The 18395-nt window shown below is 57.0% G+C and overlaps 1 protein-coding gene across 10 annotated transcripts in view; it reads left to right on the plus strand.

Annotated features, from left to right (window-relative positions):
- Nucleotides 1-18395, plus strand: part of Fbrsl1 (fibrosin like 1) — a 76752-nt gene that overhangs the window by 43464 nt on the left and 14893 nt on the right. For 6 of the 10 annotated variants that reach the window (XM_074061031.1, XM_074061039.1, XM_074061030.1 and 3 more), the window contains exon 5: nt 5724-5753. The exons of 3 other annotated variants lie outside the window; for them this stretch is intronic. In XM_074061031.1, coding sequence (XP_073917132.1) covers nt 5724-5753 — 30 coding nt within the window. Of the gene's footprint in view, nt 1-5723; nt 5754-14840; nt 14940-18395 lie in introns of those variants that run through there. One more of the 10 variants, XM_074061036.1, reaches the window with a different exon arrangement.

An 18395-nucleotide genomic window follows, 5' to 3' on the forward strand; every position in this document is an offset into this window, starting at 1 on the left:
GCTCCAGAGGAGCTGGAATGTTGCTCCAGGTCATCTTGAGATTGAGGCTTTGGGAGGGTCCTCTTCTCCAGGCCGACCCCTCCTCACCAGGTGTCAGTCCCTCATGTCCCACTGCTGTGCTAGCTGCCAGCCAAGGCGTCTGCAGAGGCTACCCTGAAGGCCAGTCCAGAAACTGCCCGGGAAGTCTGTGCAGGAGGCAGGATGTCAGCACCACCTTCTGTCCTCACAGCCCTCCTGTAAAGGGGCCTCAGGCTGAGGACTGGCAGGAGGTTGAGGGTGCACACCCGAGGCAGCCCAGCACCAGGCCCCAGCTGCATGGGGCCAAGCTCACCATCAAATGCCCATGGGCTATTAGGCTGTCAGTAACTTAATTGCTCGTTAATTGGGTAATTAGTGCTTTGTTTTGCTTTAAAGCCTAAACACTCATAAACAGTGAATTAGCTGCGTAAACAAGAATGGAATTTTCAGGCCCCTTCACTTACCTGCTTATGGTGCATAATTAACCAGGTGCAATGTTGATTGCTCTAGGCAGAGGGTCCTGACCACCGGTTCCAATCTGGATCCAGGACTCAGACCCACCAGCCACCCTCCAGCTGTTTCTGGGGAGGGGCCCCAGCCCCTGTGCCTCACCCCCATGGTCCCTCCCATCAGTCCCATCCCTTCCACCCCCTCAGTTGACTGCAATTCCCTCCCCTCACCCTCTCTTCAGCGTCTCCCTCCCCTCCCATGCTGGGCTGCATCCCTGATCGCTGTCCTCCACTTACATGCCACCCATATCTGGTCCATAAGCACGTCCTGGGGGTCACCTCAGTCCACCCACCTTGGCTACTCACCTCAGGCACTCTGCTGAGCTTCCTAAGTCTTCCTCTGGCAGCCCCGTTGTACATTCATTCTCACCAGCCCTGCCCAACTGCCCCTCCCCTTACTCCCAGGCCACCCCCTTCCCCTCTGGCCAGTGCCTTCCCCACTTGGATGTCCTTTCCTGTCCCTCCCACAGCTCTGCCTCCTGGGCCAGGGGACCTTCCTCTCTGCAGTCAGGGTCCACCATGGGCACGGTCCAGGCCTCTGCACTGGCCACTGTGTTGGAGGCATGAGAGGCAGATGTCCGGAGCCAGGGGTGCAATGTGGTATGTGGGGATCCTGGTTAGCCTGAGGAGCTTCCACCATGTCCTTGAGAACCATCCTTCCAGCCCTGCTGGTTCCTAGTCCGCTATCAGGTGGCTTCAGATCCCCCTCTGGGCTCACAGTGTCAGCACCTGCAACCCAGGAGGGCTGTCCACAGCACTGTTTCATCCGAGGCCATCCCCTGGGCTCAGGAGGGATCTCTCACCCCACTACAACTGGCCCTACAACCCCCCTGCCCCACTGCCACCGGGCAAGGTTGTGTGACCACAGCAAATCCCTAACTCTGAGCATCCATTCTCTGTTAAAGTGTGCCAGTGTCAAGTGTGTGTAGCCATAGCTCCAGCATCACACCCACCCCAGAGCAGGCTGAGGGCTGGTGTCTGACAGAGTCCACGTTTCTTCCCATGGCCTCCAGCTGGGGGGCATCGTGGTCCCATTGCACAGAGAAGGCACCCAAAGCGAGGCCCCTCACCAGGAAGTGTAAGTCAGGATTCACACAGGCCCTGCCGCTCCACCACAGCACTTGGCACCCCCGCCCAGAAAGGTCATCAGTCCCAAGGGGAGGGATAGGCAGGGGTATGTCCATGGAGCCTGTCCAGGTCACCTGCAGGCGCCACTGAGCAGCCATGGAGCAGCAAACTGGATGCCTGGCTGCATGGGATGAACACTTTGGTCCCCCATCCTCACCATTTGGGAAATTGAGTGCATGTGTGGGAGGCCTGAGACAGACACAACTGAGTTACCGTGTGTGTCCCGTGGGGCTGCAGGAACCCAGGCACAGTCAGCCCATCAGACCACACAGAGACTTGGGAGAAGCACCTGCTAGCAGGGTGTCTGGGAGTCACATGTGCAAGGCCTGGACCTAGCATACACTTCAGAATATGAAGGCACGTGTGCACACAGGCATAGACCTGTGACAGCTCTTCAGAGTGAACTCCTGCCTACCAGGAAATCCCTGTATCCCCAGGGACGCAGAATGCAAGCTCAGCATGCTAACAATAATCATGGAGCACCTGTGCCTGCCTTGGGTCACCTGCGCATGGTCCAGTAAGGGCTGGAGCACTGAACAGCTGAGACCTTGTCCTTGTGTTCAGGCAGGCTGAATGGAATATGCTGGCCTCTTCCTGCTTAACCAAGGCCATTGATCCCCCATGTTGGAGGTTTCCGGTTCTCTTACTGCCTTCGGTATGCAGCTCAGCTGCATGCAGCCCTGTGGTTAGGAGGGTCAGACCTTCCTCTTGCTTGGGGCAGCCCTGCGGGCCAGACCCCATGGGCAGCAGTATAGTTCTTACAGTGGAACAGAACCGCACACACACCTGGCACTGCCTTGGCCAGCTGCAGCCCTGCCTTGGCTGAGGTAGGGTCCCCTGAGTAAGTCAGAGGAGCCAGATTCAGAGCCTGGCAGCAGTTTCCTGTGCCTTCCAGGCCGTCAGAACTGTCTCCAGGGCCCCTCTGCTCTTTCCCCACCCTGCATAGTGGCTCTCGGGGGCCCGGCAGCCCCTCCAGACCCAGGTGCTGAGTTATCACAGGGAGCAGCCAATCCCAGCAGCAAGGTCCCTGCTCATGAATTTTCATGTCTTTGTTTGAGCAGTGGGAGACAGGCAGCCCTCCTCTGAGCACTGCTGCGAAGCAGTAATTAACACGCATACAGAAGAAAAGGCGTGTTTCTGTTGCTGCTTAATAGCCATGCTGACTGTGTCTCAGTTTGTGGGGGTGACAAGCAGCCCCCACCCCAGCAGGCAGCTGGCCAGGCTTCTGGAGGGGTGTGGGGAAGCCTGGGTGATGGAGAACAAGTGCTCCCGACCTCCTGTGCAGGCTTTTCTAGGGAGCACTGGAGGTACTGTCAGGTGAGGTTCACACTGGGCCTTCTGGGGACAAAGCCAGATGCCCGCAAGGGTGAGGTGGGTGACAGGAGGTTGGGTTAAGGTTAGGGTGGAGAAGATGATAGTGATGGCGATGATGCTGGTGGCGGTATCTTCACATGTGCGTATTCTGCTGACCATTTGCCCAACGCTGGCCTAGTATTTTGCAGGTGTTTGCTCATTTAAGCCACACAGCAGCCCTGTGCATGAGCTGTCATCCCTGTTTTACAGAGGCACAGAGAGGTCAAAGAACTTGCCCATGGCTGCATCGCAGAGGGGTAGGGTGGCATCAGAGTAGACATCTGCTCCGACTTGACCCCCAACCATACATACACTTTCTCCTTGAGCTCAAGGTCTGTCCACACCCACACTGGGGCCAGGACCCCAAGGGCTCCTGAGCACAATCCCAGGCCCGTGAAGGTCGCCTCACTCAGGCAGCTCCAAAAGACAGATGTGGCCTTTTTCCCTCCTTGACCTGATTAATTGCCTCACTTGCTCTGGCTCTATTGCAGTTGAACATAAATTTGGTAGGACTTAAAAATGTGAATTCATTGGTGGCCCTGCCTGTGCTTCACCACATCTGCAATTGGCACAGGGTTGGGGCGCATCCTCTCCTGTGCCCCCTAGAAGGTTCCATTGATTGCCTTTGGGCACGTAAAATGGCCTCCTCAGGCACTACCACTGGCCAGTCTCAAACCTAAAAGCGATGGAGAAGTGTGTGACCAGCCTGGATCATAGGGTCCTGGCACAGCCAAGGTTCCAGAGGGGCTCTGGGGCTGGAGCAAAGGGCAAGGCCTGATGGGTGGCAGGTGCTGTAGAGCTAATTCAGCAAAGAGGGTCAAGTGTGGTCCTGGACAGCCAGATCAGAGGAGCAGCTAACAGCCTGACAGGGTCTCCCTCCCACAGGCCATAGCTTCCGCTCTCCCAGCCCTGCCTTGGCCAGCTGGCATAAGACTGTCCTGAGGGACACTCATGTCACCCATTCTGCCCTCTCCCCATGTCACACACCTGTCCTGGCCTTCTCACCTCTCCAGCCTCTGCCCTCCGTCCTCCCATCCCCACCTTCCTTCTAGTCTTCCTGACACTCTCCCATGAGCAGCTGTGCTCCATAGACTTTCCTCCCGAACATGGAGGCCTCCCCACATGCCATTTCACCAAGTCCTGCCACCTCACAGATGGGGAGACTGAGGCCTCCAGGGGCCCCATCCTGGCCCTCAGTGAGCCCTACACCTGCAACCTCAGTGCCTGGGAGGGACCTGTATACCACACTCAGGGCCCGGCCAGGGCAGGGGCCTGCAGCCCAGCACTTCTCTGTCAGCACCCTGGGAGGGGCTTGGCCATGCCTACAGCCAGGAGAAACCCCTATTATCCTGCCTGTGTTGGGGTGAGGGTACCCACCCTGGAGTCTCGACCCACTGGAGCAGCATGTGGCCAAGCAGATAGGTCCATCAGCTGCAGTATGAGGTCTGCTGGTCTCAAGAGACTCCTGTGTGCCCATCCCAGCACAGCACTGTCTGTGAGCTGGAAATGTGCTTCCGGCTGCAGTGAGTGGCTGAAAGCAGGTTTTATACAACTCTATGAACTTTGTCATTGAAAACATTATAGCCTTCAATTTGGGGCCCTGGTGGAAGGCAGTATAATTTGATTACCTATATTAATCAAGTGGAGTACAACATATAAAACCAGCAGTGCACACGTCTGACTGGAGCCGGATCACCCTCTCGTGCATCTTGGGGAGATTTATTTTCGGCAATATAATTCGTTTGACATGAACGTATCATAATTGCACTTGCTAGGAATGGCTTTTTCTTTTCCCCCTTTTTATTCTTTTAGGGGAAATTGCATTGTTCCTCGAGTACTGTGTCCTTTTCAAAGCTCTGCATAGTGAAAATGGAAACGAAGATTTGTATTCTTGATAATCGCAAACTTGGGTTAACTGCTGAGCTAACAAATGGGTCCTCTGACAGCACTGAGTTCTGCCCTGAGTGCTGTGGGGGGCAGTGTGGGTCAGCCTCAGCCCTCCTCAGCTACAGGCTGCCCCCACACGCCTGCCAGCAAGAGCTGGGGGTGCTGGGGCCTCTGACTAAATTTCTAAATTTCAAACAAGAAGGAACGTAGACTCTTGGAGCTGCAAGGTAGTACCTCTGTCTGTTTGGGTCACCAGGCATATGTGGCATCATCCATTTACTCTGGGCCCCATCCCGTCTGGGTGTAGAGTGGCTATTGTGACCACTGCCCAGGAGTGAGAGCCTCTTGCATGGTAGGGGCTTCCCCTCCCACCCTAGGCTTCTCGCACGGAGAGCTCACCCCATGGGTGAGGTCCAAGGGATTCACAGGGACCAGCATATCTGTCTGGGCAGGGTGAGGCTGCCCTGCTCATCACCTGGCGGGCAAGCTTCACATATCACGCTGGGGCCCCTGTGTCTGCTCTGGGGTGCTGGCCACTAGGGCCTTCTCTCTGAGGGTACAGAGCCTGGGCCTGGGGCTTTGCCTGAGGCAAGTGGCCTGGTAGTGTCCCTGTGTCTGTCTCCTTCACTCCCACTGTTACCTCTTGGTCCTGCCACTCAGCCCTGCCAGCACTTGCTTCTTCTAGAATCTGGCCAGGGCTCCCAGCTGAGATGTGGCTAGGGCCACCCACTCTGTGCCCTGCTGCCCAATGCCCCAGGTGGTGAAGGGCCCTGACTTACCTCTCTCTCTCTTTCTCTCTCTCTCTCTTTCTTTCTCTTGTCCCCACAGTGTGACAGCGAGAGCGGCGTGGACGACAAGGTGAGCCTGGCACTCCTCTTCCCTCCTAGTGAATTCTACTGGGCTGCCCTGCCCACCCCACAGACCCTGATCTGAGCAGGGGTGGGCCCTGGAGACCAGGAAGAAAGACCCAGCATTTGCATTTGCTGGGATTCTCCCTGTCAGAGAGGCAGTATGGGGTTGGTGGCTTCCCTGGGTGCGGGGACCTCACCGGGCTAGGGGTTTGTGCCACAGGCAACTGCCCAGGCTCCCTGGCTGTGGAGTGCAGGCCTGGTGAGCATTTGTGAAACCCTAGAGGAAGAGTGCCCACGGGGCAGCTGTTGTTGGGGCCCACTCAGCCCTGAGTCTGTGCAGAGCCTGGGGGACCCATGGGGTGGTGGCAGGACTCAGCCCTGGCAGGACCCCACAGTGCATCCTGGAAGCTTTGGCGAGCAGCTGCAAGAGCTTCTGGACTGTACTGTGAGCTTCACCAGAACAGAGACTTGGAGAGGGTGGCCTCTAGGTCCATGCAGTCACTCTGCTTTTTAGCACAGAAGTCCCCATTAACCCAGGGTTCATACCGCTCAGTGCTCACCATAGGTGTGACCTGCCACCACTGCGACCTCCTGCGGGCAGTACTTCCCTATCCCATGTGGCCGAGGAGATGGAGGTGGGGAGGTCATATGCTTCAGAGTGAGCCTGGTAGCCTGGCACAGGGTCCTGGATTGGTGCACACCATCCTTGGCCTCTGAGGAGGGGATATTGAGGAAGAAACTGAGTTTTTGTGAAATGGGGTGACATTCACTGGGGGGGTGTGCAGTGTGTTATGGCCCTTCATGTGTCTAGTTACATATACTTGACCTGGATAGGGGGCCTCTGGAGCCAGCCCAGGACAGCCTGGTGGGCTTGGGTTTGGGCAGACTCGGTTTAGGAGACCCATGTTACCCAAGGTGATTTGTCAAGGAAACCCAGGGGCTAGGCTGTTTGGGCTCCTTCGGACACCATGGCCTGGGCAGCCCCAGGACCATCCGGCGTCTGGTCCCTGTGATGCCTCCAGGTTGTTCTCCCAAGTTCCTCTAGCAGAAAGTGCAGACATGGCCTTGGAGGCTCGTGTGCCCGAGGGGAACCATCAGTTCCTGAACACAGGCCCCATGCTGCTCTCAGCCGCTACCCTGTAGTTCCTTCCTGCCACCCACAGCCAGCGGCTGCCTGAGGCGCTTTGACAGGCTTAACAGTTTCAGCGCGCTGCATCTCTGTCCTGATCTCGTTAATGAAACTAGATCATGGACACCTGGGAGGGTGCTAAGCCACACGTCCCTCAGCACCTCCTTCAATTTAAAACCAATTTTCGGAGAACACACTTTCTGCAGCTGAGCAGAGCAGACTGGAGAGCCGTAGGGAGGCAGTTCCTGCCACCCTCCTGTCTTCTAGAAGTAAAGCCACCGCCCGGCTGAGGGCAGATGACAAGGACAGCCGCCCAGTACTGTCACCCCTGCTCTCAGCAGCCACAGCTGGTCCTCTGGACCCCAGGGCTACAGCCCACACTCCAACTGGAGAGTTCTTTGGGCGGGGCGGGGGTTAGGAAAACCTCTGCTGGAGGCACTGGGCAGGGTCCCTGTGTAGGAGCTCACTTCCTGTGCCCCAGGAAGAATGGGCAAGGCAGTCCCCAGCCTATCTCCACAGCTGCACTCTGGGCTGGTACCCACACAGGTGGCTGGGGATATGCCCATGTGGGGAGGGGCACAGGAGCCCCTGGCTCCATGGAGGGGCGGCTGTCAAGGTGGGTGGGATAGCCTGACCTCTGTCACCATGCCTCCGAGGGAATGAAGCAGGAGTGACTAGAGGCATAGAGAGGGGCCTAGGCAGCTCTCACCCTGTGCTTCTATGTCCCTGCTTCTTACTGAGAGCCAGCGGGTGATGGTGGCTTTCATGAGGTCTAAGCTGGAATAAGCAAGGGACACAGAGTGGCCAGCAAAGCAAGCAGACCTGTGGCTTTTATTAGAGCAGGGAGACAAGTCCTTGGAGCATTCACACATCTTCCTCATTAACCTAGGTCTGCCCTTTCCAAGAGCACCTGGAGTCTCTGGTTCAGACCTTTCAGTGGCCACCATGGCAATGGTGCCAGTTCCTCAGATGCTGGGTCCCTGAGTTTGGGACCATGAGTGGGAAAGTCTGGACTCTTCTGCTTCCTTCCACCTGGCACTGGGCTCTGAATGCACACTACATGCCTCCCCGTAGGCACTGCTGCACCTTGACCTGCCATGCCCCTTCCGCCTGCCAAGGGGAAGTGGAGGCACCCCATTGCTGCAGTGTTTCTGAGGTGTTGACATTCCTGCCTTAGCCAGACCGAGATGAGAGAGAAAGGGGTCCTCAGGGACACCAGGACAAGTAGAAGGACACCCTGAGCAGCCAAGTTCATAGGGACCTTGGAGGCCCCTGCTGATGGGGAATTCGCTTCACATGTGTCTTCCACAGCAGATTGCTCACATTCCTTGGCACACAGTGGCCTGGAAGAGCCAACAGTGGACAAGGTCTGTGATGAGAAGCGGCAAGACCTGCACTTGGGCAGGAGACAGAAAAAGTCAGCGTGCTGGGGTCTCAGCGCTAACTCATCAAACCCGAACTGGGCTCAGGGATGTCCTGCAATGCCTGGCAGAGCTGATGTCCTCCTGGACGGGGCTTGCAGCTCTTCTGCCCAGTTGCTGACTGTACATCTTCCTCCAAAGTCGCCAGGGACTGGGCTTAGACTGCTAGTCCCACCAGCTCACCCTGTCCATGAGGACCCCCAGGGGCTTTGCTTCCAGCTATCATGCAGGTGCTCTGGGGATCTTCCTCCTCCAAGTAGACAGACGGGTGGTCAGGAAACATCTAGTTTCATACACTCCTGCATCCACCTTTCAGGCCTCCTGCCAATCCCAGCCCAGCATCTTGGGCTGTCTACCTGCTGCCCCACCTCTGAGGCCCCACCCTGCACCACAGCCACTGCTAAAAGCTGGGAGTGGGGCCAGCAGGGTGTGTGTATGGGGAGATGGCCCCTCCATGAGGCAGCAATTGGTGTCTTCTCTTTTATTGGAAAAATATGTATGAAAATTGTGTGAGGCTCATTAGGCACCTGCTGGCCGAGACCAGGTGGCCTTCTGGCCAGCACTCCCTGTGGGGAGTGCTGCTGGGCCTGGCCACTGGCCAGCCTCCAGGGACTCTTGTCTTATCTGCGGCACCCTAACCAGGCAGTGTTCCAGCACTTGGACTCAAAGGGACTCCTCCTGGGGGCACTAGTACCTCAGCCTCAGTCCTCTGTTTATAGAATGAGGTCACCATGGCCTAGGTGGAGGCCACGCGTAGATGTGAGCCCCTGAACCCCACCCTCCTCCAAGCAGGCCCTTATCCTGAGGGAGTTCTGAGCCTGACTGGCGTCCTCTTTGAACCTGTCTTCTCACCTCTGAAGCAGGACTCACCAGGCCCACTTCTTAGGTTCTTGCTCTTTTGAACTACATGAGACACACAATGCCAGATGGACAGACACAGTCAGACAGGTGGGCACAGCAGCTGGGGTGTAGGCTCCACAGCCCACATGGAGGTCTTACAGTGCTATGGTGATGGGAAGCAGCTCTGGCGGCAGCTCCTGGGGAGAGTTCTTCCCAGCACCACAGCTTGGCCACAGGAAGCAGCTCCAGGGTCCCCGTGTGCATGCAGTTCAGGTTGCCAGACCTCTGCCCAGCCCCAGTCACGAGGCTACCTTCCTTAGGGTCCTGGTAGGACCCTGTCTCCTTCCCTAGGGACGGAGAGATGAGGCCCTGGCATCCCAAGGGATGGCCTACCTCCTGGGAACCTCTGCCTCCCCTACCCTCTGCTGTGCTGTACATTTGACCTGGGGCTCAAGTCCACAGTGTCTTCAATGGGTGGCCCCCGGAGGCTTTGGTGATTGGGTCTCCGAGACAGGCTTCTGTGTTCTGGGTTAGGAGGGCCGACAAGACTCTGTCCACCCCTGTATAACCGTGGGTTGACCTTGGCATATCTGTGCAGGTGTGGAGGCAGGCAGTGGCCACCAGGTAGCAGTACTTCTGGAGCCTCTGACACCCCCAAGGTGGCTTTTGTCCCCCACCCCTATTGATAGGCAGAGCATCTGAAGAACAGAAGTTCCTTTTGTGAAGTGGAGAGGACACAGAGAGAGAAGTGGTCAGGGTGGGGGAGTTGAGGAAGGCCAAGAGGCCTTGGATTGTAGGTGATGAATCCCCAGCTTAAGTGGCCCAGGGTGGCAATTTTGCTGGAGAGAGCGCCCTTTCCCAGTGCCTGGCTCCTGGAACCCAGGGGCTGCCAGGTCCTGCCAACTTCAGTGTGGCCCGTCCTGGGGCAGTACCCTGCATGGCATCCATTGGTATGGCTGTGTCCCAGCCCTCATGTCTCTGAGGGACATGGGGACTCAGCATGAACAGAGAGAGCCAAGCAGGCAGGAGGTGCTGAGGGAAAATTCTTCAGCAGAAACGGGCTGGAGCCAGCAACCTGGAGCCCAGCAGACAGGCTGGGTTGGGGTACGGATGGCAACATTCCCAGGACAGAGATCCCAGGAGCCTCCCTCACAGAGGGCGCCTGGAGTGAGAGTGGCCCCACTGTCCTGAGCACGTGGACGATGTTAGAAGTCAATGTTTACTGAGCACCTCCTGTGGAGGCCCAGAGAATTTAACTGTCCTGCCTAAGGCCAGACAGCTCTCAAGGCGGCCCTCAGGAGTTGGTGCGTCACTCAGCCCCTCACTTGGTTTCATGCTTGGTTCACCAGCAGTGCTGGCAGGAGTTGGTATCAGAAATCAGCAGGTAGGAGACGAACCAAACCAGGAGTGGGAAAAATCAGCAGGTGAGCCAGGCATGGTAGTTGTACATCTATAACCCAGCTACCCAGGAGTTGGAGACAGAAGGATCACAAGTCATCCTGGGCAGAGTTACTGAGCCCCTCTTTCAAAAATAAAAATCTAAGCTGGACCCCAGTGGCTCACACCTGTAAACCTAGCCACTTGAGAGGCAGAGATCAGGAGGATGGCAGTTGAAGGGCAGCCCGGGCAAATAGCTCATGAGACCCTACCTTGAAAATACCATAACAAAACAGAGCTGGCAGAGTAATTTAAGTGGTAGAGTGGCTGCCTAGCAAGAGTGAGACCCTGAGTTCAAACTCCAGTACTGCCAAAAAAATAAATAAAAATTTTAAAAGGGGCTGGGGGTGTGGCTTAAGTGGTAGAGCGCTTCCCAAGCAATCCCCCAGTACCAGGAAGGAAGGGAGGAAAGAAGGAAGGTATAAGCAGGGCGAGCCCCTGTGGGACAGAGCAGGTGTTACAGAAAAGTGTGTTCATGAAGTGTGCCTCAGTGAGTGTGTCTAAGAGATGGTGGTGTCCTTGGGGATGCATGTATGTTATATATTTTCTCGGCTTTGTGGGAGTTGAAGCTAAACATTCTGAAGTCATTTGCTTTCCCAAGGTGGGATTTGGTCCCAGTCTCTGCACTGTGCTCTTGGGGGACTGGGCCCCCAAGACTTTCCAAACCTGTTTCCTTACCTGGAAAATGGAAGTAATAGCTCCTTCCTTGAGGCAGCTGGGAGGCAAGAGCACAATGGGCTTAGAACAGCCTGGCAGCCAGGCACAGCTTCTCCAGTGTCAAACTCAACACTTTGACAACTGTATGCAGTCATTCCAAATAGGCAAGGACGTAGCAGTTCATATTTGGTAAGAGGTCATAGTTTTTCCAACAAAGCAGTACAGAACCTTTAGTAGTACGTTATGGGTGCCATAAAAAATTGCCCCAAACTGAGCACTACAATCAGCAAGTTATGTTCTCACAGTTCTAGAGCCCAGAAGTTCAAAATCAGGGTGCTACAGGGCCAGGACCCTCTGCAGGCTCTGGTGTCCTCCCCACTTCTCCCAGCTCCTGGCAACTGCTCCAGGCTCTGCCTCTGTCCTCATTGTCTGCCTCCTCTGAGTCCCTGTCTCTCTTTGAGGAGTCACTGGATTTAGGGCCCATGTGGATAACTGCTCTACCTTAGTTACATCTGCAGAGACTCTATTTCCAGACAAGGCGTTTTGAGGTGCAGGGTGGACATGGGTATGGAGCCAGCTGGCTGCCTAACTTTGTCCCTGTGTCCACCACTGTGCAACACAAACCATTTAGGGTGGCCCCGGGAGCTTAGAGCTTCCCATGACCTCTGAAGGCCCGGGGGCTTCAGGATCCTCCCACCCTGTCTAGACTTTTGCAGGCTTTTCTCCCCTCCCTGGGCCATGCTTCTCATAGCTGCTGTGCCCTGCGTGTGCATTTTCTGCTCAGTAAGGCAGGAAGCATGGCTGGCAGGCTATGGGGTACTGAGCATCATCAGAGTCACAGCTGGCTCTTTAGTGGTGTAGCCTGGCTCCTATCTCAGCACTCTGGATATGCTGAGAACCCGGTCAGCCCAGGAGGCTGCCACTGCCCCAAATGTCTGCCCAGCTGGCTCAGAGGTGCATGCCATAAGACCTATGGAGCAGAACCACAATCCCAGCATGGCTGTGGCCTGACCCAGCATTGGTGGGCAGGAGGAAAGCAGGCTCCCCCAGCCACACCAACTCCTACCTCTTCGGGAGGTGCTTCCCCCAGGAGTCACAATGGGTATCACCTTTCCATGGCTGCACTTCACAGTTCTTTGTCTTGTGGACTCTGCTATGTCCTTGCTGGTGTCTTGTCAGTCTTGAGGGGTAGGGCCTAGTCTCCTCTGATCCTAGGACAGCACTGGGCACTGGGGGACACCCAATTACTAGGTGTAGGTTGGGTGCCCCAGTGCCATCAGAGTGATGTGACTAAGAGTACCCTCATTTCCAGGTGGAGCCCCTCTAGAGGCCCGTGGTGATGGCACAGAATGATGACAAATGCAGTCATAATGTCGGTTGTTGAACCTTAGGCTTTGGGTAAATGTGCCTCTGAACACCACCATTAAGTCCCTAAGTGGATTATATATATTTGGTTTGGAAGCCTGATATTTAATATCGGTGTGCTCTAGCGGCTGCCTTTATTTCTCTTGATAGTCTGTTCCCACTCCACTTCCTTCTCGATTTCTAACGTCATTAATTCTCTCATATCTCAGCTACTTTCCTTCCTAAACAAAATTAAAAATGGGCCCGCCCCAGGTTCTGAAAGTCTAATTTTACTCTGAGCCACGGGCAGGGCTCAGGTGGTGTCTCCTGTGATGAATCCCCCAGATTGAGCCTCTTCAAGGACTCAGTGCCCGAGGTGGCCTCAGGAGTGACAGGAAGTGAAAGTCACCGCTGTTACAGAACGCTCACTTCTGCGGTTTGAGTGTATGTGTAGGTGAGGCCTGGACACAGGTGCAGGCTGTGTTGAAACCTCAGCTGAGGCCTCACAGCCAGACCCAAGGCCGGTCCAGGCCTCAGATCTATGGCCCTGTGCTCCCCCAACCCAGCAGCAGGCCCTCAGCTCTTGCTTCCCACTCTCTCCACCCCACTGGCTCCTGGAACCCAGGTTACTGCCAGGGCTGGGGTCCTGCCTCCCAGCCCCCAGATATAGGGGAGAGGAGCACAGCTGGGAGCCGGCCTTTCTGTGTCTGGTTTCTCATCTGTAGAAGGCCACATTGTAAACCTTCCTAGGTCTCAAAGAGTCAGCCACTCAGCTGGTAGAGTGCAGCCCCAGAACTGGACCTGAGTGTCCACACCATCAGAACCAGTATTCAATCTGTGCATCTCCTCCACTCACCATCATGGCCCCAAGGTGGACAGAATTGGCCACAGTGCAACCCCCACTCCAGGTGACCTTGCCTTGTTGCCATCCCTAAGAGCTCCCAGCTCCTCCAGCCAGCCTGGGCCTGGCACCTTCCCCATTCCAGTTCCAACCTGGAGGAGTTTGTCCTCTCCCCCTGGGTCTGTAGCCAAACTTGGCCAAGATCTGGCTCTGCCATAAACCAGCTATGTGTTACAACACAGTCCCTTCTGATCTCAGCTTCCTTGTCTGTTAACTGGGGGTGACCAGTGACCACAGATGTCAGACATCTAGCACTGCACAGTGCTCGGCACCTGGGAGGGGACATCAGGATTTGGGGAGGTGGCTTCATTTTTGTTTTGTTTTCTGGTAAGGAGTGTATAGCATGTTTTTGGTAAATAACTTAGAATGAAAGGGCATAGATCCTTCTTCTGTGCTGTGGGGCTGTGTTCCTGAATACTCACCTTTGGGAAAGGGAAACAACCTAGCCTGCACAAAGTTGTGCTTCTACTGCACCTGGTTCCCATGGCCATTGGAATGGCTGTGCGCTCCCACGTTGTATACGCACAGCCTGGCCCCTCTCCACCTTGAGCCCTCAAACCTCCTGAGTTCCTCAACTCCCTACCAAAGCTGGCTTCCAGGTGGTCCCAGCTTTCCCAGCCCAGGAGAGGCCCATCCTGGGTTGTCCTTCCTGCCCAACCAACCCCTAGTGTGGTTTTCTTCCCAGCACCATGGTGATGGCACTCGCACTGCGTTCTGTGCGCACACGGACTTGGCCATCCCATGGCTGTGGTTCATCTGGATCTGAATTCAATCCCTCCTCCCTCCCCGCTTAACAGAGGAGACAGGTAATTTGTGTCCCTGGCCACCTCGAGTACGGTCACTGCGGACAGCTCGGGGTGCAGCCCCTTCCATCTGTGACGGTTGGAGCCGCCTCTGACTTGGCATTCCGTTTCGCAAACGGAGAAACAGCGGGTTTGCTGCTGGGGTTCTGCCTTGGCAGTGACCCGGCTGCTCTGTGACTGTTTCCCCCTCAGCGGGAAAGGAGTTGTCTGTAACTTGTCTTGGTGGACGGGTGCCGCGGGCTGGTGGACCCCGGGGGGCAGGTCAGATCGGATGTCCCGGACGCTGCTGACTGCCCCGCGCGGGCAGATCCGCGCCTCGGGGCTGGATTAGTTGGGCCTGCCCGCGCCCCGCCCCCGCCGCGCCCCGCCCGCCCGCGCTCGCCGCCGCGCCCCGCCAGCCCCGCAGAGTGCCTACCGCCGCCTCCGCTGCGCCCGCCCGACGGCGCTGGGGTCCGCAGGGCGCAGAGCAGGCGCGATAGACATGCGCGCCCCGCGCGTCCCCGGCCCGGACTCCGGCTGAGCTGGGCGCGCGGGAGCGGGGGCCGCCTGAACGGGCCGGGCAGCCGGGGCCGCTCTTCCGCCCACTGGCGTGCAGCACCTTGTGCTGAAGCCGGAGACTGTCGGCGATCTCTTGCGGAACGTGGACCTGGGCGCCTGCGAGGTCAGTGCGCGCGTTGCGGGCTCGGGCGAGACAAGCGGGACTTCTGAGGACGGGGGCGGGAGAGCCCGCCAGGGTGGAGGAGCGGGCGCGGGAAGCACCCCGGGCGTCCCGCCTACGCCATCTCTCGCAAGCGCAGGGCTCTCGGAGCCCCCGTGTTCCTCCGGCTGTGCCCTGGGGCGCACGTGGTGATGAGGATGCAGCTCGACGAGTGTCCGGGGCGGGCCAAGGCGTTGGGGGCTCGTGGCGGAGGCGGAGCCGGCCACCAAGCGGGGCGCGCGCCTTTGTCTGCGCCCGGGCGCGGAGCGGCCACCGGGTGCGCGGCGCTTCGTTCACCTGCCCGAGTTGAGTTCTTTGTCTGGGGCGGGGCGCGGCCGGCAGAGACTGCGCCGCGTGTCTGAGCCCAGGCTGCCCCTCGGGTCCTGTCCTCCCAGACAAAGCGCGCTGTGACCTCCGCCCGTGGCCAGGATTGCGCACCTCGGGGGCGATGGTGGCCATCTCACACTTTCCCCCCGCTGGGACCTTCAGCATGGAGTGACCCCCTTCCTTCTGCACACTGGGTCACGTCCCTGTAGATAAATCCCAGGAAGTTATTACCGCGAGTCTCGCGGCCCCTCTGGGGCTCCCACCCGCCATGGGCCAGCCACCAAATAGCTTGGAAATCCTGGAGAAGTTGGCAAGGGGGCCAACTCCAGAAGGGGCATCTCTGTGCCTGCCTAAGGAAGGATAAATGGCTCAGGGAAGACAGGATGGGAAGCCCAGGGACTGGAACCTGTGCCATCAACCTCCAGAGATTCTGAGGTCTCCTTCAGTTAAGAGCCTTCTTGAGGCTGGTGGAGTGGCTCAAGTGGTAGTGCGCCTGTCTAGCAAGCGTGAGGCCTTGAGTTCAAACCCCAGTACCGCCAAAATAATAAAAGTACTACCAATAAAGTTTGATTGGAAAAAAAAAAAAAAACGCGAGCCTTTCTGGGTGTCCAGGCCCTTAGTATCTGGTGGAAACTGTACAGGTCCATGCCTAGGACCCTGCAGGAGACTAGGATCCCTGGGCTGGGCTGCCCATCCTGTCTTCCCTGAGCCATTTATCCTGCTGAGAATGGACCGGCTGTGGCAATGTCAGGCAGATGGTGTGGACTGAGCAGAGCCAAAGGTGCACCCTCCCTGCTCTTCTCCCTCTGCCCTCTTCCCTTGGCTTCCTGGAACCTGGGACTGCGTCTCTAGGCCCTGGGAATCCAGTGTGTCCCAGCTTCAGGAGTTGAGCTGAACCCACAGGAATATTCCCACCCCCCAAATGATGTGGGGGTGGGTGCAGAGCCTTGGAGGGAACAAGTGCCCTCTAGAGAAGACCGCTCTCTGGAGGCGCCCTCCACCAGGCATCACTGGTGCCTATTAGAGGCAGCTGAGCAGAGGTCACTTCTGGGCTGAGAGTTCAGATCCTTCACTTGCTGCTGGCTACCCCCAAGGGACAGGGTGCAAACCTTGGGCCTTAAAGTCTGCCTTTTGTGTGGGCTGTCAAATCCCAGGTGGAGTAGGCTGGTCTCTGCCTACCTGGGAGGCCTCAGTGCCCCTCTCCTTCCTGGCCCACAGGCAACCACACTCCCACTTACTTCATGTGCACAGAAGCTGTGATGTGGAGCTGTTGTGGTGTGCTGGGACCTTCAGAGGCCCTGTGCTGGCAGTCCAGAGACTGCAGTTAGCAGCAGATAATGAAGACCTCAGGCAACCTCGTTAGAGAGGGCAGCTGCCATCTCCCAGCTCATCAGTCTAGGAAACCAGTGCCTTGCCTTCCCAGGACTGCTGCCCTGGCAGGCCAGCAGTGATGATCGTCACAGGGCAATTGATCAAAGGAGAAGGCACCCTCAGAATGAGGTCCAGGAAGGCCTCTAGGGATGGAGTTGAGGCCTAAATTATATGGAGTGAAATGCCAAGGGGGACTGGTGGGGATTGAGGCCGCCTTGGGTGCCGGAGCGTGGGTTGGGGTCACGGGTCACACAGAGCCTTGGCAGCTGGGGAGATGTTCAGGCTGTGGGCTAGAGCGAGGGGGAAGGGGTGACTTGTTCTGATTTGGTTTTAAGAGACACTTGGCTATTGTAGAAAATTTTGTAAGAGCTAAACCAGCACAGATGGTCTGTGAAGACCAGAGGTCACGCCCAAGCAGGGGCTTCCTCATCCCCAGAAGGGGTGATAACGGGGCCTTCTGGGGTCCTGGGAGGATCCAGCTGGCACCCATGGTCCAGGGAGTCCAGGACTTGGAGAGCCCTGGCAGGCAAGGTGTGTTGGTGGGCAGGCCCCTCCCTCCACACCCTTGCACACACTCAATGAGCCTCACCGTCCTAGTCCTGTGAAGCCATCAGAGCGGCAGGTGCAAGATGGCCCATGGCAGTGTTTAGTCAGGCAGCCCAGGCCCTCAGACCTAGGACAATGTGCTCAGCCATCCCTGCCTGCCTCCAGCTCACTCCACTGACCTGCCCAGCAGACCCTTCCTTTTCCTGCTGACTGATTCATTGGTCCTCATTGGTTCTCCATTTGGAGCAGGAGGGAGAACCAGCCAACCTTCAGGGTTGTAGGCTTCTTCTATCCTATCCCCTGTACTAAACCAAGTGGCCAAGGGGAGGGCCAGGGTTTGGGAAGGGTTCCTGCCACAGAGGGTGGCATACAGCAGAATGTTCTCTGGGGCAGGGTGTTCTCAGTACTTGGGTGACTTGGGGACCTCCAGGCCTCACTGGCACTAACTGTGGAGACTGCTGGAAGAGCTTGGGCTGCATCCAGATTTAGGTCTGAAACAAAAGCCCCCATCTCCCTGCAACCTCTTACTCCCCTCCCAGGAGCTGGGATCTGTCTCCAGCATGGGGCTAAAGGTGGGGCTGCATACCCCCTGCCTTGCCCACCTAAGCGGGTAAACCCCTCACCCCACAGGAAACTCGGAACACCACTGGGTGAGGCTACCTGCACAACCCTGTCCTCCCAAGGCCAAAACTGGCAGGATAATTCATTCAACATGTACAAAGCGCCAGCATGGACACCAGGAGGAACCTGTGACCAGGAGGGAGCCAAGACAGCCCCAGTGGTGGGCACCAGTGGGACACAGCCACCCTGTCAGTACCCTCTGGGCCTATCTTCTCTCACTGTTTTCCCAGTGTTCTTAACTTCCCTAGTCAGAAAGCAGATAATGGATCCTTGCTTATTCAAGTTGGTGACCATTTCCCTGAAGGTGGCTCTGTACGTCTTACCGCTCTGCGGAAGCACATGCCACCAGCAGGCAGGCTACAAGAACTGGCCTTCAGGCTGTGCTCTGTGACATCACAAGCTCAAACCTACTGCCTCTTTTCTGTGGCTCCTGCACCATAGGCAGTTGAGAAGCGTCCTGTTCTGCAGGCTGGCAAAATGGGCACCCATGTGCTATCACACAGCTGTGGATCTGTTTCTCACCTTGTCTATGGTATGTCTGGGGTTATTTGACAT

Source organism: Castor canadensis, chromosome 18 (assembly GCF_047511655.1).
Source record: "Castor canadensis chromosome 18, mCasCan1.hap1v2, whole genome shotgun sequence".
Lineage (NCBI taxonomy): Eukaryota > Metazoa > Chordata > Mammalia > Rodentia > Castoridae > Castor > Castor canadensis.